Source organism: Sus scrofa, chromosome 13, assembly GCF_054392235.1.
Source record: "Sus scrofa isolate SSC_HxYL_T2T_F1_AM1 chromosome 13, Sscrofa_HxYL_maternal_Yorkshire_Landrace_v2.0, whole genome shotgun sequence".
NCBI lineage: Eukaryota > Metazoa > Chordata > Mammalia > Artiodactyla > Suidae > Sus > Sus scrofa.
In genome coordinates, this window is record NC_139395.1 from 43,347,206 (window position 1) to 43,374,098 (window position 26,893).

A 26,893-nucleotide genomic window follows, 5' to 3' on the forward strand; every position below is an offset into this window, starting at 1 on the left:
ACCTTTATGTTTGGGATGTTCTCTTTTTTTTTTGGCTGCACCCTGGCATAAGGAAATACCCAGCCCAGGGATAGAACTCACACCATAGCAGTGACCCAAGCTGCTGCAGTGTCAACAATGGATCCTTAGCCCACTGTGCCACAAGAGCACTCTGAGATGTTCTCTTTTGACCAGAGGGATTTAATGACATAGAATTGTGTTTACTACTCTGTGGATTACATCACACTGCTTCGTCTTATAAAGACGAGTACTTGTATTAATCATTGTTTTTCTAGAAAGAAAAGGGAGTTTCCACTGTGGCTCAGTGGGTTAAGAACATGACACAGTGTCTGTGAGGATGCAGGTTTGTTGCCTGACCTTGCTCAGTGGGCTAAGGATCTGGCATTGGATCTGTGCAGCATAGGTCACAGATGCGGCTTGGATCTGGCGTGGCTGTGGCTGTGATGTGGACCGGCAGCTGCAGCTCTGATTTGACCCCAGCCCAGGAACTTCCATATGCCCCAGGTTGCGACACCACAGCCACAGCAACATAGGATCTGAGCCGCATATGCGACCTACACCACAGCTGACGGCAATGCCGGATCCTTAACCCACTGAGCAAGGCCAGGCATTGAACCTGTGTCCTCATGGATGCTAGTTGGGTTTGTTGACTGCTGAGCCACAATGGGAACTCCTGAAGTAGTATAATTTTATTATTTAAAATTATAATGTTAAATATTAGAATAACTGATGGACAGAACCTCCTAAAGTGGAGGAGTATTTTAATAAACATTTCAGACAATTATGAGCATTCTCCTTTGATACTATACCAAAACTCAACAAGTGATGGGTTCTGAAAGGTCAGTTGCAAGGTTGAAGCTAAACATCAATGAACTATTTGACCTCTATTATATTAAAATGTGTTGTTTTATTTTGTATGGTGAATGGATGTTTTACCCGCACATTATTATTATAATAAAAATAGTTTTGAGCTGCAGACCCCTTGCAGGGGGTCTCAGGGACCCTAGAGGTTTATGTACCACACCATGAGAACTGTTGTACAAAGTATACCAACCCTACCCCACTCTCATCTCTTAATTAAGGATATTAAAATGTTGGTTGTTTAAAATATTATGTCGTTAATTTGGGTTTTTTTTTTGTTTTTCTGTTTTTTATTTATTTTTATTTTTTTGCTTTTTAGGGCCACACCTGCGGCATGTGGAAGTTCCCAGGCTAGGGGTCAAGTCAGCCACAGCCACAACAATGCCAGACCCGACTGTATCTGCAACCTACACCCAGCTCACGGCAATGCCAGATTCCCGACCCATTGAGCGAGGCTAGAGATCAAACCCGCATCCTTATGAATCCTAGTTGGGTTCATTAATCGAATTCCCAAGTTTGGTTTTTTTGCTTTTGTGTTTTTTGTCTTACTGTCTTTTCTAGGGCCACATCCACAGCATACGGAGGTTCCCAGGCTAGGGGTCTAATCAAAGCTGTAGCCGCTGACCTATGCCACAGCCACAGCAATGCAGGATCTGAGCTGAGTCTGCAGCCTACACTAGCTCACAGCAACGGCAGATCTTGAACCCACTGAGCAAGGCCAGGGATCGAACCCACAACCTCATGGTTCCTAGTCAGATTCGTTAACCACTGAGCCACAACAGGGACTCCCAGTTTGGGTTGTTTTTTTTAAAGAAAGTATTCAGTCCCCATTAACATTTGGGATGAATTTAGAGTGAGAACTTTATAAAACTGAATCACACTAATATTCAACAACTGTAAATCCTCCTGGGTCAATTTTCTTTCAGGACAGGAACAGCTATGGTTCAGTTTTAACAGAACCATAGCTGTTCCTGTCCTGAAAGACAGAAGTACCTGTCCAAAGTCCTAACTACAACAGACCTTTTATGTTGTTAAATTATAATTTTCAAAAGTTAAAAATATGACTCCCATACAAATACAAAATGAACATGTATAAAAGATTTTATTCAATTCATTGGTGAGAGAACCAGTTATATGTTAAGACTGGTTTGAGTGAGATTTCACAAAAAGGCAATGTATAGAGCCAAGGGTATGCTGAAATGAATTTGCTCATAGAACCAAAACTGCTTAATATACCACAAGGCATAAACTTACTTTTCCGGACCGTCTGTGAGACACAAGTGATTTGTGTTGTCATTGCATGGGAACTGTTCGCATCACTCTCAGACAAAAAGCATCTGCGTTGCTATGAGTTTCCTACAAACTCAAGAATTTCTCTCTTCTTGCACCCTGGCAAGGTTGTAAAGTAACTTAATAGTGAATAGGGAGTCAAACAAAGGTACACATCTCAAGAAAATCAGATAGTCCTTGAGGGATGTAGGTGTGCTAGCCAGTCCCAGTGTACACTAAAGGGACACCTACCAATCTCTTTTTCCCATTTCTAAGTTTTGGGTAATTTTTCTTAACAGTGTTTTTCAATATTCAGAAGCGAAAGGGTAGGAAGAGGATTGGTAGGAAAAATCATCAGGTTCCCCTCCAATCAGCAGATTGGGTGCAAATCTAGCAGCATGACAGAGACACCTTCTCAGAGGGGTGTCCCTTGCTCCAGTTGGATCATAATTACATCCAAAAGGAGTTTCCACACTGGAATCACCCATGGGTCCAGGCAGAGGGAGTGAGATACTGTGAGCTACATTATGTATTCCAAGTGACAGTAAGAAAGACAAACAAAAATCAAAGTTATAAGACATGAAAAGGCTGTGGCAAAGCAGGGAGTATCCTGCAGATCAAACATAGAAAAGAGTGAATGACTCTTTAAAGAGTCTCAGCAGTTGTACACTGCATCATTATTAGCTGATGTTGCCTATCCTCAGTTGTGTGGTTACTGTTCATATGCAGGGGATATGAAATGATGTAACATGTTAATGTAATAGTGTTGACGTTCCTTGCATGGAGCCCTTAGCTGGGCTGGGTAGTATTCCCTCATGGGACACCTGATTTTCTTGTATCTATTTATTGTACACTTAAGCTGACTTTTTTAATATATTGAGTATTTATTGTAATATTCCATCACAGGACGCTTGCTTCTCTGTCTCTGCTCTGGGTCTATTCATGCCGCTTCGGTTCTAAGCACATCAAACCAAGATAGGAAGCTTAACCTCATCACTGTTGGGTTGGATCCAAAGCCAATCAGTCACATGCAGCATCTGAGCAGCTGAACTTTTCTAAAGATGGAAGGGGTGCCAGGGGAACCCCCCCCCTCCCCCATGCTCAGGCACAGCCGTGCTGCTGGCTCCAGATGGTTCTGTTCCCAGTTGTTCCCAATCATTGTGACACTCCTCCCTCTCTCCGCCTGTGCCGTGCAGGCCCCTGGGGAATGTGGTCCACTTTTCCCTCTGAATACTTCTCTCCTGGGAACAGCCTGTATTCATTTCTTACTGCTGCTGCTGTAACAAATTACCACAAATTGGGTCGCTTAAGACAACATAAATTTATTGTCTTGCAGTTCTGGGGATCAGAGGTCCATGAAATGGGTCTCATTGGGATTAAAAATCAAGATGTTGGCCGAGCTGTCTTCTTTCTGGAGGCGCTAGAGGAAAATCTGTTTCCTTGCCTTGTCCAGCTTCTGCAGGCTGCTTCCATTTCTTGACTTTGGACCTCTCTCCATCTTCAAAGCCAGATCAAAGCCTCTTGAAATCTCTCTGACCTGTGCTTCCATCACATCTCTCTCTCTGACTCTGACTCTTTTTTAGAGCTTTTGTCATTATTTTGGGCCTATCTGGTTACCTCCCCATCTCAGAATCCTTCACTTCATGCTATGTAGGTAACATTCTCTGGTTGCCAGTAACGTGGGCATCCCGGTTTTGGGTGACATAGGACGTGGATATCTTTGGGATGCGATTGTTCTCCCCACTCCATAGGTTGTTATAAGGATTAAACAGGTGGATGATTGCGGAGAGGCTGGGTCAGTGCCTGGCACAGAGTACAGTGCTCAATAAATGCCCCCCTGATTGTGCCTGCAATTACCCAGAATCACTAGGATATTTAAATTGGAAAAATAGAAAGTTAAAAAATCCTGAGGCTTCTTGGCTAATATTAAAACAGTCTGACTATGGGAAAGTATTATAGAAAAACAATGTAGATTATTTCATGGGTTTTCACTTAGAAAGATAGTGTTTTTATTGCTAGTTGTTGACTAAAATATTTTTGGTGTGTTAATTTTAAGTCATTATTAAATGATATGATCTTAAGCAAGAATCATAAATACAGTACACATATGCACACTTGGTGCATTGTTTGAAGATCAGAGTCAGCTCTAGTGCAAGCTATTTTTTCCAGGTAAATCTCCTTTTATTGGATAGCCATTTTCAAATTAAGCTTAGAACATAAAATATATTGATATCAGTTAGGATTCTATTTCTGGGGTTTATTTCAAAATGTAAACTTTTGAAATTAACATTAGAAAGTTAATTTACTTTAGAAAGACTATATATAGCATACTTTGTAAAGCATATTTAGCCAAAATTAATCACATAGTAATACTTTTCCTCTAACAGCGTTGTCATAACTTATTTTTTTTTTAATAGAAGACAGTCTTAATCCTTAAATTCACCTGGCTATAAACTGTATAAATGGACGTTTGGGGAAAGTATCTTAGCAGAGCATTATGAAACAAAACTAGAGTGTTTGAATCTTTTGTTTGTAACAAGCACTGTCCATTAAAACATTCATTTCCGTTGCAAAAAGGAGCTATCTGTTCTTGCTCTCACAAAACAAAAATATTTCAATCCAAAAATATGAATATAGAGAGCTGTACCTTCATTTCACCTCTCTGGTTTAAAGAAAACAAAAATGATTCCGAGGATGTAGTTGGCAGAGAGAAGAGTGATGCTGTGGTCTACTTGGACATTCTGGGGAACTGTGGAGAGCCACCTAATCTACATGTTTGACTTTGCTATCTCCATGAGTTCAGTGGCAGATGCTGGTAGTGCTGATTCACCCTTCTAAGGTAGAGTTGCAGCGTGGCCTCATTTTCAGGAAACACACTTAAAGAAACATGGTGCACTAGCAGGCAGCCTCTCCCAGTCCGCCCCCTGGTGGCTTTGGGAGGTGGTGGCCTTGGGAACCTTCCACCCTCCCATTCTGGACTCAGTCCAAATTCAGGCCCATTCTGGATGGAATGGAGCAAGATCGATTTTGAGAATTAGATCCTTTAATAAGATCTGTGTGGTTTTCCTTAATTAAGTGTGCTTTTGTCAAGAAAAAAGCTAATAGACCTTGAGAAAATCAATACCCTAGAACATATATTTTACCAGCCTCCTGAAAGCTAAAGCTGCATGACAGGAGACTCAGAAAGGGTCTTCCGTCATATAAAAGCAAAGATTGAGGAGAAAGAAGCCAGGAAAATGATGGAGGACAGCCAAAGGCCTGAAGAGTGATGCTTTGGCCAGGAGACAAAAGCACGCTAATGGGAGATGTGTTCTAGAAGGGACTGGCACCCTGTGTAAAAGGTGAGGCCCAGGGAGAAAAGAGGAAGGAGGGTCTCAGGAGAGAGCAGGACCTCCAGATGAGAAAGGGTGAGGTTTGGAACAGGAGGCCTGCTGGGACAGTGGGTACCATGGCTGCTGTGGTGCAGAAAGGAGAGCTGATAAACTCAAAATTGGGGTGATTTTGCCTTGAGAATCCCCAGGGCACCCCATCATAACTCACACCTCTAAAAGCCTAACCGCCAAGAAAGGGGAAGGAGGCAAAAATATCGGGGCACCCACCGTCACTGTGCAGAATTGATCCTGTGAACATGGCAGAGTTGTGTTTAGAATTGTGTTGTGCTGTGCATTTCTAAAACACTTCCTGAGCATCTCACAAGTCACTCTTAATCCTGGTGTTTAACCCTTGATCAACTGGGGAAGTTCTCTTATTTGGAATGGCTCGTCTGTGATGTTGCTAGATAACTGGTGTGAAGGAAACGGGGCAAAACTGACTAGAGTTCAGTGTTCTTGCAAGTGTTTTAGTGATTTCAGGTTGATTTCAAAATACAGAGAGAGGCTGTATTTCACAGTTAAGATAGGGAACTCTAAGAAGCATGGAGTTGGCTTTAGGAGGTGATAAAAACATAATCAATCAGGGAAGTGACTACAGTCAGTAAAGTTGTCCAGAAACCATGCTCTACGTAGCAAGTACTGTGCTTGCTTAAAAATCAGGACGTCCATCAAAGTAGGTGTTCAGATGTGAAAATCCAGGGATGCTGGATGAGGGAAGACCGACCGTGGCTTGAAGGGAAGCTGTAGGATAGTGGCCATTATATAACAGAGGAGACCTGGAAGAGGGAGTTTGAAGCAATTCTGGGGCTTCAAGAGGCTGCACCTGCTGTACTTCCTGGACCCCATAGGCCCTGCATTTTTACCACCCTGTGGAAAGGCTGTCTGAGTCCCGTAGCTCTGTGCCTGAGGGGGGATCGCAGTCCTGGGAAGAAGCCCAAGTGGGTTCTCACAATGATGCATCTTGGATTTGAGACTTTATTTCCTTTGTGTTTTTCCTGTCCCTCCAAGACTTTCAATGGAGAAAAATTGCTTTTGTGTATCGCTTTTATTTGTCTTTCGTTCAACATCAGGGTTTTATTATAACGTGTAAACCTCTTAGGAGCACATCTCCCTATTGCATTTTGTAACCTAGAGTCTGAGAGATGCCAGGACGTGTGGGGAATGTTGATAAGAAAATAAAGCCCTATTTGTTTTTGCAGTCTGCAATGCTGGATGTTTGTTTCTCCATGTCATCTGAGGGCAGGAGGCAGGGGTGAAGGCATATAGGACTTTTCTTCTCCCTTTCATATTTTATATCCTTTTAGTTCTGCATGGGTTTTTTTGGGGGGTTGGTAGGGGGAGTGCCTCTCGAAAGAGCTGTCCTGGTTAATAAACAATACTTGGCTTTTCTTTTTATCTTTTATTTTAACTGGTACCCTTCCCCCAATACAGGCAATGAAAATAGATAAATAAGTCACTACTGGTTTATTCACCACAAGTTTTGAGGTCTAAGGTAATTTGTCCTGTATTTTGTCTCTTTATGTTTATGGATTCACGGACCTGGGGGCCCTAGAATGAGGGGCAGGGAATCATTCAATGCATGTCTTTCCCACGCCACCGCTAGGCTTCACAGGCTTAAATTTTTCAGTGGATGTACTACATTTTAGTTGTAAAACCACCCATGGATGGGTTAGATTCTACCCACTCCTGCTTTTTAATGTAACTTTTAGAGAGGTCTCTGGATCAGTCAGGGTCCCAGCAGGAAATAGAGGGCCTACCTGAAAGCAGTCATTGAAGAGAATATCATGAAAAGACTCTTTCTGTGCAGAGTTTAGGGAAACACACAAGGGACCATCAAGCACTGGGCACTGGCAACGGAAGGAGTTTTTGCCACCCAAGGTGGCAGGGGTGACACTGGGGAGCCCTTACTGGAACTGGGATAGTGGTAGCAGGAGCGATAGGCAAGGCCTGCCCAGTAGGGGCTGTGGCCCAACTGGGAAGAGGCCAGGGTGTCTCTCACTGGTTGAACCCAGCCAGAGGGCAGGGTCCTGGTTAATGTAGGCACAGGGGCAGCTTTCCAGGGTATAGAACAGGTGGGAAGAGATTTGGGAGATAAAGGACAATATTCAGCACAACCTTTTGTTAGAATTTCTTATTAAAAATTTTTAAAACAATATGTATTTTACTGCCCAAACTCATCTTTTGGTACTAAGTTGTACCTAAACATAAAGGAATAAATGTAGATCCAGAGGTCTTTATTTTAAATAAAGGTAAAAATGATTTAGAACTCTATGGAGAGGAGTTCCTGTCATAGTGCAGCAGAAACAAATCCCACTAGGAACCATGAGGTTGCAGGTTCGATCCCTGGCCTCGCTCACTAGGTTAAGGATCTGGCGTTGCCGTGAGCTGTGGTGTAGGTTGCAGACGCGGCTCAGATCTGAGTTGCTGTGACTGTGGTGTAGGCCAGCAGCTATAGCTCCGATTCAACCCCTAGCCTGGGAACCTCCATATGCAGTCCTAAAAAGCACACACACACACACACAAAAGTACTCTACAGAGAGAAACATCATCATGGTAGAGACCACAGGTTCTGTCAGCCAAATAAATCTATGGAGGTAGATCTCAGAATATTATTACCTTTACATGTTGATTGGGAGAAGGCATAACAGATTTTTCTGGGAGTGTTGGGAATGTTCTATGTTTTGTTATAAGTGATGGTAAAAATTGATTGAGCTGCGCACCTTAGATTTCTCCACATTACTCCATGTATATTGTACCTTAATTTAAACGGAAGTCTTTGAAAATTGCAAAAATGTTTACAGTTCCTAGAGACCTGAGTTCCTACCTTGTCTGTGTCACTTATTGACTGTGTGACCTTAGGCAAGTTATTTAATGTCTCTGTTCCTTAAGTCCCTCCTCTGCACGATGGGGATAATATTCTTAGTGCAAAAGATGGTTGTGAGGATTAGAAAAGCCAACCTTAGTAAAGCACTTAGCATGGCATCTAACCCATGGCAGTCACTCAGTAAGTGTTAGCTGTTTATATTAAAATAAATATACTTGTTTCCCCTACAGTAACCCAGTTCTGCTAAGTTCTAGGTACCACTATTTCTTCTTTTCCTCTGCTTACTAAAATTTCCAACCACCAATGCAAGCAGATACCAAACTTGAGTTAGGCACATGATTACAGCTTTCCTTTCCAAACCTGTTCTAAAAAGATGAAAGCCCAGAGGTAGTTCATGTTCTTTTTTACAGCTTGCTTGTGATCTCCTTGCCAAGCGATGCTCCAGGGAGAGGCCCTCAAGTCTCAGAGCAGAGATACTGCCTCTGCAGACCTTTCCTCACATGTAAGGAACTTCAATGTGATCCTATTCAGTATGCTCACCAGACTGCACCATTTTGTCTTATGAATTATAACAGGCATTGGTTAACTGGGACCCAGTGGATCAAACAGTGCTTGCCAACGAGCAGGTGGATGAACATGGCTGTTCGTGGCGTTCTGGAGCAAAGGTGGAACAGAAGTACCTCAGACAGTGGTTTATTAAGACAACTGCTTATGCAAAGGTGAGTGTCAGCCTGGACACATAATGCATACATGTCGGCAGACAACACCAAGGTCTTTCTGGGTATTGGAGAGTCTCACTGTTGGGGGTAAACTCTAGGAAGAGCTGTTAGAGCCATGGGTGCACAGACAGGAACCACGTGAGCCTCAGGGTCACTCACTTAGAGGATGTTGGGTTTGGGTCCTTTGGTTGGAAATCAAGAATAGCACCTGGCTGTCATTTAAGCCCTTGTTTGCTGATCTTTCGACACATCGTGTTTTACTGCCGTAGAGGCCAAAAGACATTCATCTTTATCTGCAATTATATCAGCATAAAGCTAGAAAGGAAATATGTATCCTTACCTATGTAGTTCTAATAAAGACCTCCAGAAAGATAGAACGATGTTTCAAAGTGTCCACTCACTAAAAGGAGTGAAGAGATGGCAGTCTCCATGAGGGAAGGCCAGGATGAAAGTGAATGAAGCCAGGAACCAAAGCTTTGGACTTTGACTTTTTTTTTTAGTCACATCTGTAGGTGTATAATGATCATCACAATCCAGTTTCACAGGATTTCCATCCCACAACCCCAGCACATCCTCCCACCCCCCAAACTGTCTCCTCTGGAGACCATAAGTTTTTCAAAGTCTGTGAGTCAGCATCTGTTCTGCAAAGAAATTCAGTCTGTCCTTTTTTCAGATTCCACATGTCAGTGAAAGCATTTGATGTTGGTGTCTCATTGTATGGCTGACTTCACTTAGCATGATCATTTCTAGATCCATCCATGTTGCTAAAAATGCCGGTATTTCGTTCCTTTTAATGGCTGAATAATATTCCATTGTGTATATGTACCACATCTTCTTGATCCACTCCTCTGTCGATGGACATTTAGGTTGTTTCCATGTCTTGGCTATTGAAAATAGTGCTGCAATGAACATCAGAGTACATATGTCTTTGTGAGTCGTGGTTTTCTCTGGGTAGATGCCCAGGAGTGGGATTGCTGGATCAAATGGTAGTTCTCTTTTTAGTTTTCTGAGGAATCTCCATACTGTTTTCCACAGTGGTTGCACCAATTTACAGTCCCACCAACAGTGTAATGGGGTTCCTTTTACTCCACACCCTCTCCAGCACTTATTGTTGGTAGACGTTTTGATGATGGCCGTTCTGACTGGTGTAAGGTGGTACCTCATAGTGGTTTTGATTTGCATTTCTCTAATAGTGAGTGATGTTGAACATCTTTTCATGTGTTTTTTGGCCATCTGTATGGACTTTGACTCTTGTTGTGTCTCTGGTTAACTGTGTAAGCTAGTGTGAGTCCCTGCACCTCCGTTTCCTTGTCAGTGAAAGGTCCCCAAGTAATCTTTAAGGTGCCTCTGCTTCTTCATGTTTTTAGGAATTCAAGATAAAACCGACCATTGAAAGGGGGATCTTGCTTATTAAGTCACCACTAGACTGAGCAAAATAACCTGTTCTGGGTATGCCAGAACCAGTCTGTACAAGATAGTCTTTGAGCTTACCAAGTTTCAGGAATTGAGCCAGAGAGAAGTGATCAGAGCAAATCAGGGACATTTCCTGTGGCATTTTGATGATCTCTGTGTTAGCCTAAGACTGGAAGGAGGCAGGATCTGAAAAGGTAAAGACACCATGAAAGTCTGCTGATGGTGTGTCATGGAAGTTGTTACTCTGTGGTCGTCACCGTAAGGAGAGTTGTACCTTCCATGATAGCCCATGGGTTTTTCCGTCAGAGATGCAGTACTCGACTGAAATGGACTTTGGGTTGGATCCCATACTGTACTTCTTATATGCAAAGAAAGCACAAAGTTATAATTAACTTCTGATCACTACAAAACTTTGCTGAGTTAGAACTGGAGTACACCAACTCAGAATACCAATGCCATATGGTTATATGACCTCTAGTTCTCTCACTCAAAAGACATGCTTTAAATGAGACGGTTTTCCCATTTCCATTTATTCAGAATGTAGCAGAGAATGGCATATGGATTTGGAAGACTACTCATTAGAACTTGTTAACATGGTACCTTGCTCCTTTTAAGCACACTGGTAGTTTTGAGAGCCCAAATGAGAAGAAAGCTGAGGACACTGTTTTCTGTAATACCCTAGGCAGCGGGAGCCCCTCCCTGCTGACAGTTAGGGTCCACTGCATTCCTGGGAGGGTTGCCAGGTCACCTCAAGGACCTGTCAGATAACTCTGTAATAGGCATTGGTGGAAAGGCCACCTAATTAGCTCTTTTGTTTTGACCTTAACCTCTAACTGGAAATGTAATAACCTAACTGAGTGGCATTATTCTTTAAACTGTCAGCTGTGAATTTTCAACTGTTCAGTAGAAATGTTTAGTTACCATGGTGACTTGCCTGGTTCTTGCCGAACTCCAATACAGAATTATTGAAAAATCTACCTTTGGAGGTCAGTGCTAGGTTTGCCCTGAAAACCAGAAGAGGGAGTGGCATGGGAGTGGTAGGGGTGGGCAGAAATCTATGTTCACTGCAGGACTTTGGCTGAGGGCCATACCTGCACAAAGTGAAGCTCCACAAGGCCTAATAGAAAGTGATTGCTATGGGATTGAGAGGAGAACAGAGATATCAGAGGGCTGCACAGTCTCTGAGACCTTGGAGTTATGGCCTAGCCAAAAGTATGTAGTTGAGACCCCAAAAAAGGCTATGTATTACAGGTGTGGATGATACCCTAGGACCAAGGACAAAATCAAAATAGACTCATCTCAATAAAAAAATTAAAGTAAGCATGACAAATTCAAAAGGAACTTTCAGAACAAAACTCAACACCTTTAAAGGCAAACAACATAATCTAGACTTGATGCAAGATTAATTTCATCTGTGATGTCCAACATATAATAAAAAATTCTTAGACATGCAAAGAATCAGGAAATTGTGAGTCATAATAAAGGAGGGGAAAAGGGGCCAGCCCAATAGAAATAGATCCTGAGATAGTCCCAGTGTTGGAATTGGGAGATAAAGACAGAGACATCTATTATATAAATGGTCCGGAACTTAAAGGAAAAGATGTTCATAATGAATGAACAGATGGGTAAACAGGGGAAATGGGAACTGTTTAAAAAAAAAAAAAACTGGAACTCTAGAACAGTAAAGTACAACATCTGAAATGGAAAATGTATTGTTTGGGCTGCAGAGGGATGAGAAAGGGTTAAGTAGGCCATAGAGCCGTAGGAGAACCTCCTCCCCCCATATAGAACATAATAAGTAGTAGCCCTAAAACAGAAATGTAAATGACAAGGTTTAGAAGCTGAAATGACATTAGAGCTGAAACTCAGACAGCCAAGAGGAGAGACTCAGGATAGGGCTGGAGGAGCTTAAGAGGTGGTTAGGGCCCAGATCAGGCAACACCATTTAAATCTTAAGAAATGTATACTTTATCATGGGGGCCACAAGAAACCATTAAAGGATTATAAGGGAGGAAATGACATGGTTACATTTGTATTTTTCTAAATTCACTGTGGAAAGGGCAAGTATGAATGTAGAGAGACCAGTTAGACAGCTATTCCAAAGGTGCAGGTATGCATAACTTGGGCTTAGGTGTTAGTGGAAAGAAATGGGTAGGTTAGAAAAATATTTAGACGATGAAATCTGTTGAACTTAGTGATATTAGATGAGAGTGTGTACAAGATAAAAAGACCCTAACTTGGACACTAAGTGAATGATCAAGGTACTTCCTGGGATAGGGAGTCCTGGAAGAGACACTGTCCTGACCCTAAAGTGGCCATGAGTCATTTGAGTAGAGATGTACAAATAATGATGCTTGGATAAATGGGTCCAAAACATCAAAGAAGATCAAGTGAGACAGTATATCTACTTTAAAACCTGGTATGGCAGTAATAGTGTTGAATTAGTGGTGAGGTCCTTTTTTATAGATAAGGATGAGATAGTGAATCAGTAATGCTTTTAGCTGCCAAGTAACTAAAAACTCAAAGTTATGGTGGCCTAACAAATGAGAGGTTACTTTTCCCACATAAGAAGTCCTAGTTGTTGGGACCAAACTGGGATAGGGCTCTGCATTGACATCTCCATGGTTCTCATGGCCTTTCCTGCCCATCTACTCATGGTTGCAAGATGGCTGCTGCAGCTCCCGACATCACATTTCCAGTCAAGACAGAAAGAAGCAGTAGAGGCAGTGTGAGTGACTGGAAAGCAAGAATTTTCCACAAACCCCCAGCAAAATTCACTGATGTTCTCTTAGCCCCAATTGTGTCCTGTGACTACCTCCAGCTTCAAGGGAGACTAGGAAAGTAGTCTCACAATTTTTGGCTTCTGCAGTCAAGGCGGTTGGAGGAAGAGGATGAGGAATGGATGCTGGGATGGCCAGTGAGCTGGGCCTGCCACAGCTATCTTTAGAGCTCTGGATTTACATTTGGTTTCGCAGCCTGTGAGCTGCCTCTGTGATGTACAGCTGGTGGTCTGCTTGGGAGCATGGCTGTGGAGGAGCCCTCCTTTCATTCACTTAGCTTCCAAATTATAAAGATGATGCCTGATGTGAAAATTACAGGGAACTCGGAAATATAAAAATCCTTTATTAAGGCCGTTCTGTGATGTATTTGATTTTTCTCCCTTTACCCCCCACCCAGTCTTCCTAGGATTGTTTGCTTTATGAAACGTTAAAAGTGATTTCAGCCACTTATTCTGTGAAAAAGAAAACTGGCAGGAGGAGTATCTGAGGAACATGAATAATCTTGGCGGAGATGTGTGGGAGGATTCTTGTGGGCAGCACTGTGGCCTGAGAGCAAGGGGAGGAGGGCAGATTGGAGACTCACACACAGAAGGCAAAAGGGATCCAGAGCCTGATGGAATGAATGCTTCGCTTCCTGTCTGCAGGGTGACAATTGGAAGGCGAGACAAATAGAGAGACAGCTTTCCACTTGAACTTTCCTAATAGATTTGAGGTTTCGATTTGTGTGTTGCCTCTTTGCAGGCCCTCAGCCACTGGGGCCCTATACATGGGCTCCGCTTTGGCGTTTAGATGATGGGGCTTAGACAGCCCTGACACAAAATTGGGGCCTGTGTTTTCTCAGCTTTCTGGAGTTACCTGGCAACTGCTGGAATATGAACCAAGTCTGTGATCACCTCCCCCTTCCTCCCTGCTTGCCCTGATCTGATCAGTTCTCAGGCTTTTACTTACACCATCTTATTGAACCTTCACGTTACTCCTTGCAGGGTAGGGCCACCTGTTATCCCCATTTTCCTGATAAGGAAACGGAGGCACACACTGGTCTTAAGTAACAGTGCTGGGATTCAAATCTGGGTGCTTGACCTCTCACCCCACTGTCCCACTTCTCAGGTAGTCTGAGTCCAGTCTTTCTCTCCCCAGATGTTATTAAGTGCCTGGCCCACGTGCTAAGACTACAGATGAGAAAAGCTGGTGTCCCTGCTCTTTGGGAGCTTGGAGGCTAGTGCAGGAGCCAGTCACAGACATGAGAGGTCACAGCCTTTGGGACCACTGTCACACTGCAGGAGGGTGAGAGGAGGCAAGGACAAGCCCCCAGCTCTGCCCAAGTGGTCTGAGGCGGTATCATGAGGAGGATCGAGATGAAAGAGGAGAGGTGCACAGTGTCTGCAAGAGAGCACTTTGTTGCCTTCTAGGCATGCAGGAGACTTCACGCTTTACAAGTACTTCCAAGTAGAATTTCTGCTGTCATGAAGCGGACAGTGAGGCCTTGTGAAATCAAGAGGGATGGCAGGTCATCAGCCCACATTTCCCTGCCCCTTGTGCTTCTCCTCTCCAGATTGCAAGTGGAGTTTGCAGGCAAAGTAAAAGTGCCTTTACCAGAATGCACTGGTCCTATTGGACCCTGCAAAGAGTGAAAATCTGGTGTTGGAGAGGCAAGGAGGTGAGGGAAGGGAGTGAGGTTCATGACAGGAGCTCTTTGGGAAAGTGAAGGAGGAGGCTGGAGCAGAAAGACAGCCCTAGAGGAACAGTAGTACAAGAGTCTAGTCTCTGGAGTTCCTGCTGTGGCTCAGTGGGTTAAGAATTCGACTGCAGGAACTTGGGTTGCTGTGGAGGTGTGAGTTTGATCCCTAACCCAGCATAGTGGGTTAAAGCATCCAGCGTTACTGCAGCTGTGGCTCGAATTCAGTCCCTGGCCCAGGAACTTTCATATGCGAAGAGTGCAGCCATTTAAAACAACAACAATACCAAAAAGAAACTAAAATAAATAAATAAGAGTCTAGTCCCCAACATGTGTCCCTGGTTGCTTACAACTCCCCTGAACTCTGGAATGGGGACCCTTGGGCGCCCTGGCTCTGATCCTGAGGCCCTGAGTTGCTTGAGAAAGCATTTGGCTGTCTCCTGGAAAGGGGGCTGTTGTACAGCACTCTGCTCCTGCCCTCAGATCCTCCCCCAGCCCCAGAGCAGCAGCCAGATCCCAGGTGATGTGGGAAACATCTCCTCACAGCAGCATCCGGTCACCCAGTGCTCTCAGAAAACTTTGCAAAAGGACTGATCAGTGAGTGAGGTTTGGTGACTTGCTCTCCCCCCCCCCCATCCAAAGACCCTTGGCCCCAATGTTGCCTCATGTATTCAGCCTGGGCCTTCGCATGGTGTGCATGTGCACAGATTAGATGCTGGCTGAGGAAGCAAAGCTTCTGAGAACCAAGAGGAACAAGTGAGAAACCTTTAACAAGCTGTCAGCTTCTCTGCAAGGCCATTGGGATAAAAAGCTGTGAGGACACAGACTAGGGCCAGATTTAACGATGCTATTGCTGAGGTTTATCTACTCTGAGGGTTTTCCCTTAAAAGCCCAGTGATTGCATTTACCCCCACCATGCTTCTCGGTGGTCAGTCCAGGCTGAGGGTGGCCTTGTTCCTCCCTCCTTGTGAAAAACAGTTTATCAGCCTCTGAGCGGTAGGGGGCAGAGCCCACATGGCCCCAGACCCTAGGACTCTCAGACCAGCTCAGACCCCCTTGGAGCCAGCTTCCTGCCATTCTCCCCCAAGCCTCACTGCCTCTTTTTTGGAAATAGCAGACTCTGCTCCCATCGCCAGGATCTGGCTTTAACTCCCTGTCTCACAAAGCTAACTAATTGTTAAATTCTGCTCCTTCTTACATAATATCTCATACTTCTTCTGTTCTCTGTTTAACCTGCTTCTCCAGGGTGGCGGGGAGTAGACAGGGGTGGGAGGGGGACAGAAGCAAAAGGAAAGTCAGTGATTTGAGGCTGAGAGTCCCCTGGCACTTTGCAGGCAAGCAGGAAGCTGCCTGTGCTGGATCAGGAGACACCTGGAGCCCCAGCCAAGGGAACAGGCTCCTTAATGTCAGCGGGGGGTGACGGTGAGACCGCTCGGGGAAGGCTTCAGGCTGCCTCTGAGCAGACCTTAGGGGCAACTTCCGCCTGGAAGAGGTCACCAGAGGTGGTACAGGGCTGGGTCTCAGCTCTGGACTTGAAAACCCATGGTATTTCTTGACAGTACAGGCAATTAGATTTCCTCTCCCCTAATTGGGGTGCCTTCCTGCCTGCCTCCAGACTGACCCCCACCGATACCTAATGACTACTGTTATGTGGCCTGTATTAGGTCCAGTCTCTAGGACTGCCTTATTTCCTTACCCCTGGGTTCTTGCCCACATCCTGTCCCTCCCATCAGGGAGCCCTACCTGCCCACCCACTCCAGCGCATGTGAGAATGAACGAGAACTTCTGAAGAAAGGGAATGCACAGTCTCCAGGTTGGCACACATGCTTTGCAAGCAGGAAGGTTTCCTTTGTTATTTTTGTTTCCAAGCTGGAAGGAATAATTGCAAGGGGGAAACGGGAGAAAAATTAATAATGTATTTTTTACGGCATGTTAACAATGAAATACATTATCAATTTGACTTGGAAAAAAACGAAGACAGAAGTAAACCTCTGTCTTGCCCTTAAACCCCAAGTAGCCTTTCTAAGCTTCTGGTCAGGTCCTCTTGGAGCGTAAAGGCCTCCTACCTTCTCAGGGTGTTAGCCTGAACTCCGTGGGTGGAAAGAGATTGTTTAGCACCTGGTTGTGGCAGTCCCTGGGTGTGTTGGGGAGGGCTGTGTCACCAGTGAACCCCTTTAGCTTAGGGAGTCATTTGAGTTTTAACACTACAAGAAACCTAGGGGAACATTGTGTAGGTTCCCCCACTTCAGGCTCCTTCCCTGTGCTTTCCAATCCCTGCCCTCACCTGAAAAAGCCAACAAAGCCCCTCACACCTGCCTTTACTGCTGCTGGAAATTATAAAATCGATGTGATGTCTGAAAACAAAAGGATAGGGTGTTGCTGTGTTGTAAGCAGCCCACATCCTCCCCTCCCCCTGCCCCCCCGAGGGGCTGGTGGCCCACTTGAGGTGCCCCTGAAACTTACTGACAGAGCCCATTCCTCATTTTATAACTGAGCCTAGAAAAGCCAGAACCCTGCTTGGGTCAGTTTACCTGCCCTTGAGCACAAGTTCCCAAAAAACCAAGCATTTCCAGCAACCACATGCAGAGGGCAGGTGGTCGGTTGGTTGGTCAGAAGGCAGGCAGTTGCAGGAAGGCAGGGAATTAGCAAGTGAGGAAATGTGATAGGTACAGGGAGAGGGTGAAAATAGCCGGGGAACAGAAAGTGCAGTGATTGGAGGTTTTCTCATTTGTTCTTGATGGAATCGGCCTGTTGGCCTCCGAGCTGGAGCAGTGTCATGTTTATGTCATTATCCTCTACTCCGATGCCCTTTGCTCACCCCAGGGCCTCCTGAACGCAGCTGCCAGGAGAACGGTGAGACTGATCCAGTGGCTGAAGGAAGCAAACAGTCATTAGCAGATACCTACGTATCCGTATTATATAGTTCCATTTTTTTTTTCAAAAGAAGTGTTTTCGTATAGAAAGGGACAGTTTTCCACAGAATCTTTCCATTTCTCTCTGTATTTTGCTTACTATTATTCCAGGGTAGCTGTTTCTAAATGTTAGATTGGCTCAAAATGAGATTTCATCCTTTCTAGAATTGTAATAAGTCGTGAACCTGTGAAATGCAAACTCTAGTGGTTTAAAAGGAGTATATTAATATGATTACCAAAGCAGAAACAATGGGGGGAGGGACAGCTTGGGAAGTTGGGATTGGCATATACACATATTGTATACAAAATTGATCAGTAACAAGGACTTGATATATAGCTCAGGGAAATCTATTCAGTGCTCTGTGATAGCCTATATGGGGAAAGACTCTGCAAAATAATGTATATGTATATGTGTGTGTGCGTATATGTGGCTGATTCACTTTGCTATACACCGGAAACTAACACCGTAAATCACCCATACTCCAATAAAATATATAAAACATATATATATATATATGTGCATATGTGTTACAGAAAAAAAGTATATTAACAGCATGATCTTAAAAACTAGTTTACAAGTACACACACTCATATTGTGTTTTATCAGTTCTTACAGATGATTGGTTTTAAATTTTATGCTCCACTAAGAATGAAAAGTGCTGTCAATCAAAGATAGCATTGATTGTAAGACATGCCCCCGTTTCAGAATTTGTGGGGAAAATGTGCAACTTAGAAGAAGGAATATAAATAGGATGGAAGGATATAGAACAAATATTAATAGTGATCTCCTTGGGTGCTTAAGTTGATTTTGGATAACTCTTATTTTTTTCTTCATCTTTTTCTCTTTTCCAGATTTTCCATAATGATTATTGTTAATTTTGATAATCGTAAGACACCAAGCCTGAGAGCAGGATTATGTCAGCATTTATTTACACATCTTCTTTAGACCTGAATGTCTTGGAAAGGGATGGTCTTATGTTCTTGCAACTTTTAAATTTATAGGCGGGCTTCCAACCTGAAGGTAATTGAGCAGAATGTCCCCTGGGACTGCTGTCCCCGTTTCTTTTTTCTTGATTAGACCAGTAAAAGCTTTTAGTCTTGCTCCCAAGACTCCTCTTTCCCAGAATAAAACCCGCTTTTCAGGCAGGGGTAGCTTGGTGCCACAGATTGGGCTGTGTGACAGGTCCTGTTTGCAGTGTAGCGATTTAACTTCTTCCCCGCCCGTGGGGCACAGTTGCAGTCTCTCTTTTGTCCTATGGAGCCAGGGGCAGTGAGGTGACATGGGTGCCCTCAGGGAATCAGAAGCTGTCTCATCAGACAGCTGGCTTTGTCACTGAGAGAGTTTGTCCTCTGTCATCTGCATTCTTAGGAGTGTGGTGGTGACATTTCAGAACCTGTAGTCACCATCTCTCGGAAGTTAGTGGAATTTAAATCATTTTGTTGCTGAAAAAGTGGGTTACTGGAGTCAGAAAGGAAAAAAAAACAACAAAGGCGGATATGTGGCCTGAGTTAATACACAAATAAGAAGAGATTAGCCAGTCTGGCTGGCACCACAGCTTCCTGGTGTCCTTCACCACATCCTTTGTCACAGGGCCGGCACACGGGGTCATCCCGCTGCTCATCCCCAGAGAGTCCTTCCTTCTTTCCAGTTCTTCAGAAGCCATTTAATAGCACTGGGCCTGCTCCTCCTTTTCACGTGGCTCTGAGATACACACTTGATATAAGCCCAGGCTGCTCGGTGCCTCCTTTTCTTTTGCACACCTTGTTGCCAAGTCATACGTCATCTGCAGGGTGCCTTACATAGAGCTGATTATTTCCTTTCTGAGTTAAAAGCACCTGTGGAATTGAGACCCTTGGATAGCACAACTGTATTGGTAAATAAATGTTTTTCATGGAGACGGCACAACAAATGGATTTTGCTAAAAATACATAGCACATTTCAGAAGAGAGGTTAAAGTAGGTCCATCAGAGCAAGTAAACAAGGTAACCACCAGGTCAGAGCCTTTTCATGTATAATCTTCATGCCAGAGTCAAAGCCGAAGAGGGAGACTAGGATATGAGAGTTTATTCCTCTAGAATATTCCGGAGGGGACATCTCGATATTTTTTAAACATTTTCTTACTGCCTTCATAATTGATCTTCCTTTATCGCAACTCAAATATATACTGTGTCTTTGGAGTAACTGCATTGAAATGATTCCAAAAACAGAAAGTATAAAGAAATCTTGACAACAGTAAGTTTTAGGAAAAATATGGACAAGTTATGATTCAAAAATAATTGCCAATCAGATCACACTGATTCAGAAGTAGGCTAAGTGTTAAGCTTTTAAAAAGTGTCCCTTTTAATTACATCTCATTAAATTCATCTTTAGCTCTCAAGGTTCTGGTTTCTCAACTGTCACCTTAGTAGCTAATAAATCCACTTGTTTTTAAAAGGTCTATATTTCTCAGTTTACATAGACTTTTTTTTTTTCTTACCAAGTCTTTAAAAATGTGATATGTTTTTAAAACCACGTCTTCTAGAATTCTGATTTATGGTACTGTTGCACCTTGTTCTTCATGCTTTTATAGCTCACGTCCTATCTTCTGTGAAGAAGTATCGATTTATTCCCGGCATTATTTTTGCTTCTTTGAAGAAAGAGTAAGGTTAGCCATGTTATATCTAATCCTCCTTTTATCCCCAGCTTTTGTAGTTTTGATCTTCGTCTTTCTTATTCCTGATTCTATTTTGTATTACTCAAGCCTTTTCAATTGGATGTCTCCGTCAGCCCATCTCCTAACGTCCATGCCCTTAAACTTGGGCTCATGCTAAGACTCATTCATGTACAATGCTGTCTCAGCTTCTGAAAGCATCTTCATTCATGCAGTGTATCTATGGAGCAATGGTGGCTGTCCTTCCTTTCTGACTTATCCTAGCAAAATGATTATAAGGCCCCTTTGTAAATCACAATGTTTTATATATGCTAAAGGGTAACTCCAGGAAAACTTTACAATTTGACTTTAGATGAGTATTAAGTACAGTAATTATTTGTACAAATTGAACGAGGAGTCCATTCACATTGTTAATTTCTAGGTTTTGCAAATGGAAGTTGTCTCTTTTTTTTTTTTTTAATTTACAGAAAGATACCTCAAAACTGACCATGTTCACCCCCAGAACAGTCAGATCTGGATAATTCAGTATTTGGGGTCTGCTGTTGTCTTGATCGAGTGAGACATTTTTTCATTAATTAAATGAGGGGTGCTGAATAAATTAATGGTTTCCAAATTGTGCCCAAGCCTTGAAAGTTGATGAAGAGGGGTTAGAAGAGAGAGCAGGGCATCTCCTAAAATAGGTCAGCTTTCAACTCTCAGATATCAGGGCCCCTCAGATTTTATTTGAAAAGGAGTTTGGTAGCACTTTAGTAAAGAGTCTCAAAACCCTGCTATTTCTGCATGTTTGGGATTCTATAAACCAGTAAGATTTCTATAAATTGAAGTTGGCCAGGGGAGGAAGAGAGGCACTGCCAACTCTTTGGCAAATTTAAGGACATGAAATGAGATAGATACCCTCCACTGTGACTGTATGTGCAACACCGCAAAACAGACGTAATCTCAGAAAACCTTCAAACAAACAAATAAAAACCCTTCTTTACATTGAACAGCTGTAGCGCTGTATGTTCTTGTTCTGGTGGAGACTCGATGGGGCCAGCCTGGGGAGAAGGGAGCTTGTTGGAGGCTGTTAGGCAGGTGCTTTCTGGAGCCCAGTTCATCAAAAATTATTCTTGAATAATGATTTTATTTTACAAGATGGACTAAAAAGGGCTTGCTATGTTGTTCTCAAGATGTTGGTTTCATTTGGTTTCTTTTTTTTTTTTCATTTCTTTTGATTTTTTAAAAATATTCATAGCTTTGTAAAGGTTTTTAAGCAGGTGGCCTTTTTTTCTGCCATAATTAGCATATCAAAACATTCACATTTCATTCTGTTTGAACCTTTTGTTCTCCCCAAGATCTGAATATTTTAAGCAGAGCACCTCCCTAAGAAGTATTCCCGCCTTGACAGTTCAATCTAGAAGAAAAACACAATGAGAGCCGGGGGCTCAGTAATGCAGGGGAAGGGAGGGGCTCTTGTGGGTCAGAAACAGAACCTGTCAACTCTGAATTTTCTGTGGCAGGAGAGGATAGAGTGGGAGATGGAGCTAATCTTCAGATCACGTGATGTAGATTGTATCTGATGGGAAAGACATCAGATCCTGTGAGACAACCTGTAGGTTTGCCTGGAAGTTAAACGGAATCTCATTGTTCCTTGGAATGGAAAGACCGTAGGTCACTCACAGAGTTCCTCATGCCCTACTTATGTGCTTGTTGGCATCTTTGACCCCTTAAATCAGACAAGCTTTCTAAATATATAATTGTATCAGAAGATTGATTAATAGTTTGTTAACATTATGTTTTATTGTTATATTACTATATAATTCATATATTGAAGATTTTACACTTTTGCTCCAATGATATCAAGACAATGCAGTTTCAGCTAATATAGATATGCATCGGGATGTTGAAGCGGTTTAAATCCATTATTAGTTAGGAAACTTGGTTGAAACAAAGTTATTCTTGGTTAACTTAAGCCAAAAGGAATTGATCCAAACAGAATCAAGTTCCTCACAGCTGGATGGGAAAGCCAGAGGTCCAGGCCTAGGTTGGAATCAGGGAGAACAAGGGCACAGCTGAGATCTTGTCCCAAGAACCGTCTGGTTAAGCCATTGCTGCCATTGGCAGCAGCATCTCCAGCCTCTCAATTCTGGTGTGGCTTTTAAACCAGTCGACCCTGGGAGTTCCCTGGTGGCTCAGTGGGTTAAGAACCCAGCTTTGTGGCTGCTGTGGCTTGGATTGCTGCTGTGGCTCAGGTTCAGTCCCTGACCCTGGAATTTCTATATTCCGTGGTCACAGCCAAACAGATAAATAAATATATAACTAAACAAACTAGTTGTCCCTGTGCCTTTGGGTCACCCCTCAGTGTTCCAAAACTGTACTCAGCCTATGACTGCTTACACTGTTTAGCTTTGATAGGGAATGAGAGTGGGGTGCGAAAAATACCCCCTTTCAAGCGTGGTAGTGGGGTCCTCCCACTCACCCATCTTGCAGGTCCCCCCCCAACCCCCACCCCTCAAGAAGTGCTGGGCAGCCTAAACCACAGAAGTTCACTTTGCCCCCGGGGAGAAAGGGAGGTGCACTGTCGTTAAATGAGAGCTGAGTAGGGAACTAAGAGACCTGAGTTTTGGCCCCCCTCCAATTAGCTAAATGATACTGAGTAGAATTGGTAAACCTCTGGGAGTAAGCCTCTGTGTCCTCAGCTGTAAAAACAGGACTTTAGTTGACAACCCCAACCCTATGACTTTTTAACCAGTCTTCTTCCAGGAAAAAAATAAAAATATAAATAGGATCATAGAAGCAGGCAGATTTCTAATAAGTGTCTCTTTTAACACAGAGAATGGTAAGCTGAAACTATCTGAAATGTGGGTGTGGGAAAGCTGGATTTAAGTACGCCTGCGGGAAAGGAGTCCTTGCATAGTAGGGTACAGGAGTGAGTAGGGACTTGGGCATCTGCTGCCCCTTGCTGCCAGTGCTCTTTCACAGTTCCACCCCCTACTTGTGGGGTGACTTAGAGGAAACTTCTGAGACCTGTTTTCTCAGCTGTGAGGTGGAAATAACACTCCTTGACGTGTGCTGTTGTGAAGGTAAAGCGAAGCAACGCACGTACAAGCACCTGGTCTGAAGGAAGCACTCCACAAAGGTTATTGCTTCCGTCCCTAGATGCTGGGAATCTGGGTCTGTGGTCTGGTCTCTGAGTCTCTTGCTTGAGTGGAGGGAATTAAATGGGAATTTAGTGAGCATTTGCCCAGTTCAAGGCACAGCCCTAGGCCCCTTGTGGGATTTAAAGAAAAGCCAGAGAGAGGGTTTGCAGTTGAATCAGCATTCACAGGCCAGCATTCCCTATGCTTCACTCTCTGGGAGCTGTGTGGGGTAGGAGTTGTGATCTGTGTAATACCAGATGTAGGAGTAAGGTTTGGTTTGTTTTTACATTTTTATTATAAAAGGAAATGCAGATAACTGTATAAAACACATGTATAGCTTATTGAATTAGTTTAAAGCAGCTACCCTTGTAGGTCAAGGTTTTGAATTTTGCCAGCACTCCAGAAGCCCTGCACGTGCCCCATCTCAGTGCATGTGCCTCCCAAGCCCCCAAAGTAGCCACTGTCCTGACCTCTGGAATGGTCACAGCCTCACATGTCTCTACATTTTATCACCCAAACATGCCTCCCTTTTAAATTTGATAATGTCTTTTAAGCATCTTAATCGACAGGTTTCCCTCTTTATCCCTGCCCTTTTCTTACACTTGATCTGTTAAAGGACCTGAGCTGTTTGGCCCAGAGTTTCCTGGGTCTTGGTGAGTGTCCATTCATGGGGCAGTTCATGTCCCTGTGTCCTCTGAACTTCCTGGCACCTTTCATTATGCCAAACACGGCATCTTCTCCCAGGGAGCTCAGGAGCCATTTTGCAACTGAAGTTAATGGGAACAAGGAAACTTCCTAATTGAGATCCTGCATGCCGTCTTCTGATGTCCAAAGCAACTGGTTTCTTTTGAAAGAATTTCTAGAGGAAAGCCTTATTTTAGATGAAGTTTACATTGCAGGTCTTAACCAGCTGACTCATTTTCATTCCCTCATGCATCTTTAGGATAGCATAGCAAAGACATTATACCAAATCTGCCGGGCTAGCTCCCTTGAACCTCTGGGTTATGCTAAAATCACTCAACTGCTTAAGTCTGTCCTATCAGTAACAGAAACTCCTTGTTTCTGATATTCATTTTGTAGCCTTCTTAAACTGTTATATGCATCCAAAGCTCTGCAAATCGATATTCCATTTATGTCAGCCGGGAAAGGAGAATATGGAGGAGCTGTTGTTTATCTGAAAGCCTTTGGGAGCAGGTCTTTCAATCAAGTAAACATTCTCCTTAGCTGGGTATGTTCGTGTCTGCCTTTATGTATGTGGTTAGTTTCCAAGGAATTGATAACCAACTAAATGCACATAAACTACATATGGAATGTATTTTAACTCTTCTTCAATGTGAAGGTCTTACTTTGCCTGACAGCCACCACTCTGACACCCCTGACACCCCAAAAGTCACTTTAAAAAAATCTGTTTCAAATAAATAAATAAGTAAATCTGTGCAACTTTTTTTTTTTTTTTTTAACTTTTCTAGCTTTCTCGTAGAGTAAAAAGCTTGCAGACTTGTGATCATGAGATTGAGTCCTCTTGAGATCCCTGCCTGAGGGAGAGAAGGAAAGGGACACCAGTGAAACTGAAAGGCCACCAGGGGGCTCTGGCCCCTATTGGCTGTTCCCTGTGAGGACAAGGCCACCTGTCCACGGTCAGTAGTGTGGCCACTGGGACAGGTTTATTGAAACCAAAGCCTTGGCTCATCCAGATTCTCAGAGGTAGGCTTCCTCTTCATTTTAAGCAGGGAAAGGAGTTGGTCTCTACCTGAATTACCTCGGCAGGCCCATTTCTCATTTATGCATTTTTTTCACTTGTTCAAAATAACCTATTATATATCAGAAACTGTAGGTGTTGAGTTTACAGTGGTGAACAGAGTTCTCAGGGGGCTTCTAATCCAGAGAAGGAGCCATCCCTAGGAGATGGGCCAAGCATTCCTAATAGAATGCAGTTTCATCAACATCATGAAGTGTAGGTCATGCTGAATTATCAAGTTTCAATAGTTACTTAAAATGTTTCTGAATCTTCGTTAACAGCTACTTGGTTTTTGTGGATCTCCTTTCCAAACGACCAGGGAGACTTTAAAATACCCACAGTTTCTAGTTGATGACATTTCCTTATAAAATGCACTTTCATCTTACTTGAGTAATGGTTCGCAAACCCTAACCCTGGGATCATTTTGTCCAGCTGGGTGGATGGGTCTCTGCTTATGAAGCTTATAAGCTTATGCTGAGTGTCACGTGACTAGCCTAAGTTCATCAGTAGTAGAAAGAAAAGGGACCTGCCTTCCCTGTGCCTTAGTGCGATGTCGTGTTGAAAGAACAGCTTGAGCTCTTCGCTGAGGCTTTCAGTGCTCTCCTTTCCCTTTTCGCACACATAGGTATGGGTTCTGTTTCTATACTAGCATAGTTCTGGTCCCTCTTTCCTTTGATGACCCTCAAAATTGACAGCCCCTTGTCACTCTAGTCGCTTCTTTTCCCTCCTTTCTTTTCTTTTTGGAGCTTTTCTTTCCTTATCCACCCACTTCCTATGACTCTCCTTCTCCTCTGTGCTCTGCCCCCACCCCTGCCCCAGCTCTTTTATATCTCTCCCTATTTTTCACTCTATTCTTTTTCTTCCCTATCTTCCCACTGTTTTTCTTTTCCCTTGATTCATCTCCACGACCCATGTCCCATCTTATTTATGCTAATAGCAGTTGGTACCGCATTTTATCAGTGACCCAACTAATAGCAGCAGGCTTAGGTGTGCTTTATTTAAACTTCATGTTAGGGACTGTGGCACATTCTGCTTTGTGTATGCCCAGAGCCTAGATGAGGTCCTGGTGTGGAGGAGTGAGGCCTAAATATATCCCTGGAGAGTAAACAAATGAGTGAACACATTGCTGGTCAACTTGATGGTGTCCATAATCCACAACAAATGCCTCAGAAGAAATTTCTGGATCTTAAAGCTTCCCCAGTAAATGAGAGTGGATGGATAGTTAGCTGACAAGTATAGAAAATGCTTGGTGGTGTTTATCACACAGTGGACAGAGAGACTGTGGGCGGAAAGAATGCGGCTTGTAAGTCTGGGTTTTAGTCCTGGCTCATCCTTTCCTACAGCCGTGTGTGAGAAAGCTATAACCTTTCTCAGCACAGCTTCATTGATCTGAAAGTGAGCTACCTTGCCCAGAGGGTGAGAAGAGATGTGTGTAAAAAGCACCTTATGAATTACAAAACACTATGCAAATAAAGCATCTTCATGTTGCCTGTATTAATCATAATATGATTAGGAATTTAAAACTCTTATTATAAATATTTGATTTACCCTTAAACTTATT

General features: G+C 43.3%; 1 protein-coding gene across 5 annotated transcripts in view; it reads left to right on the plus strand.

The window, feature by feature from the left end:
• Window positions 1-26,893, plus strand: part of LARS2 (leucyl-tRNA synthetase 2, mitochondrial) — a 167,539-nt gene that overhangs the window by 66,780 nt on the left and 73,866 nt on the right. For all 5 annotated transcript variants that reach the window (XR_014822944.1, XR_014822943.1, XR_014822945.1 and 2 more), the window contains exon 7: window positions 8,901-9,044. Coding sequence is in view for 2 of the 5 variants with exons in the window: in XM_084988037.1 (XP_084844163.1) it covers window positions 8,901-9,044 (144 nt within the window). In the remaining 3 variants the exon portion in view is untranslated. The remainder of the gene's footprint in view (window positions 1-8,900; window positions 9,045-26,893) is intronic.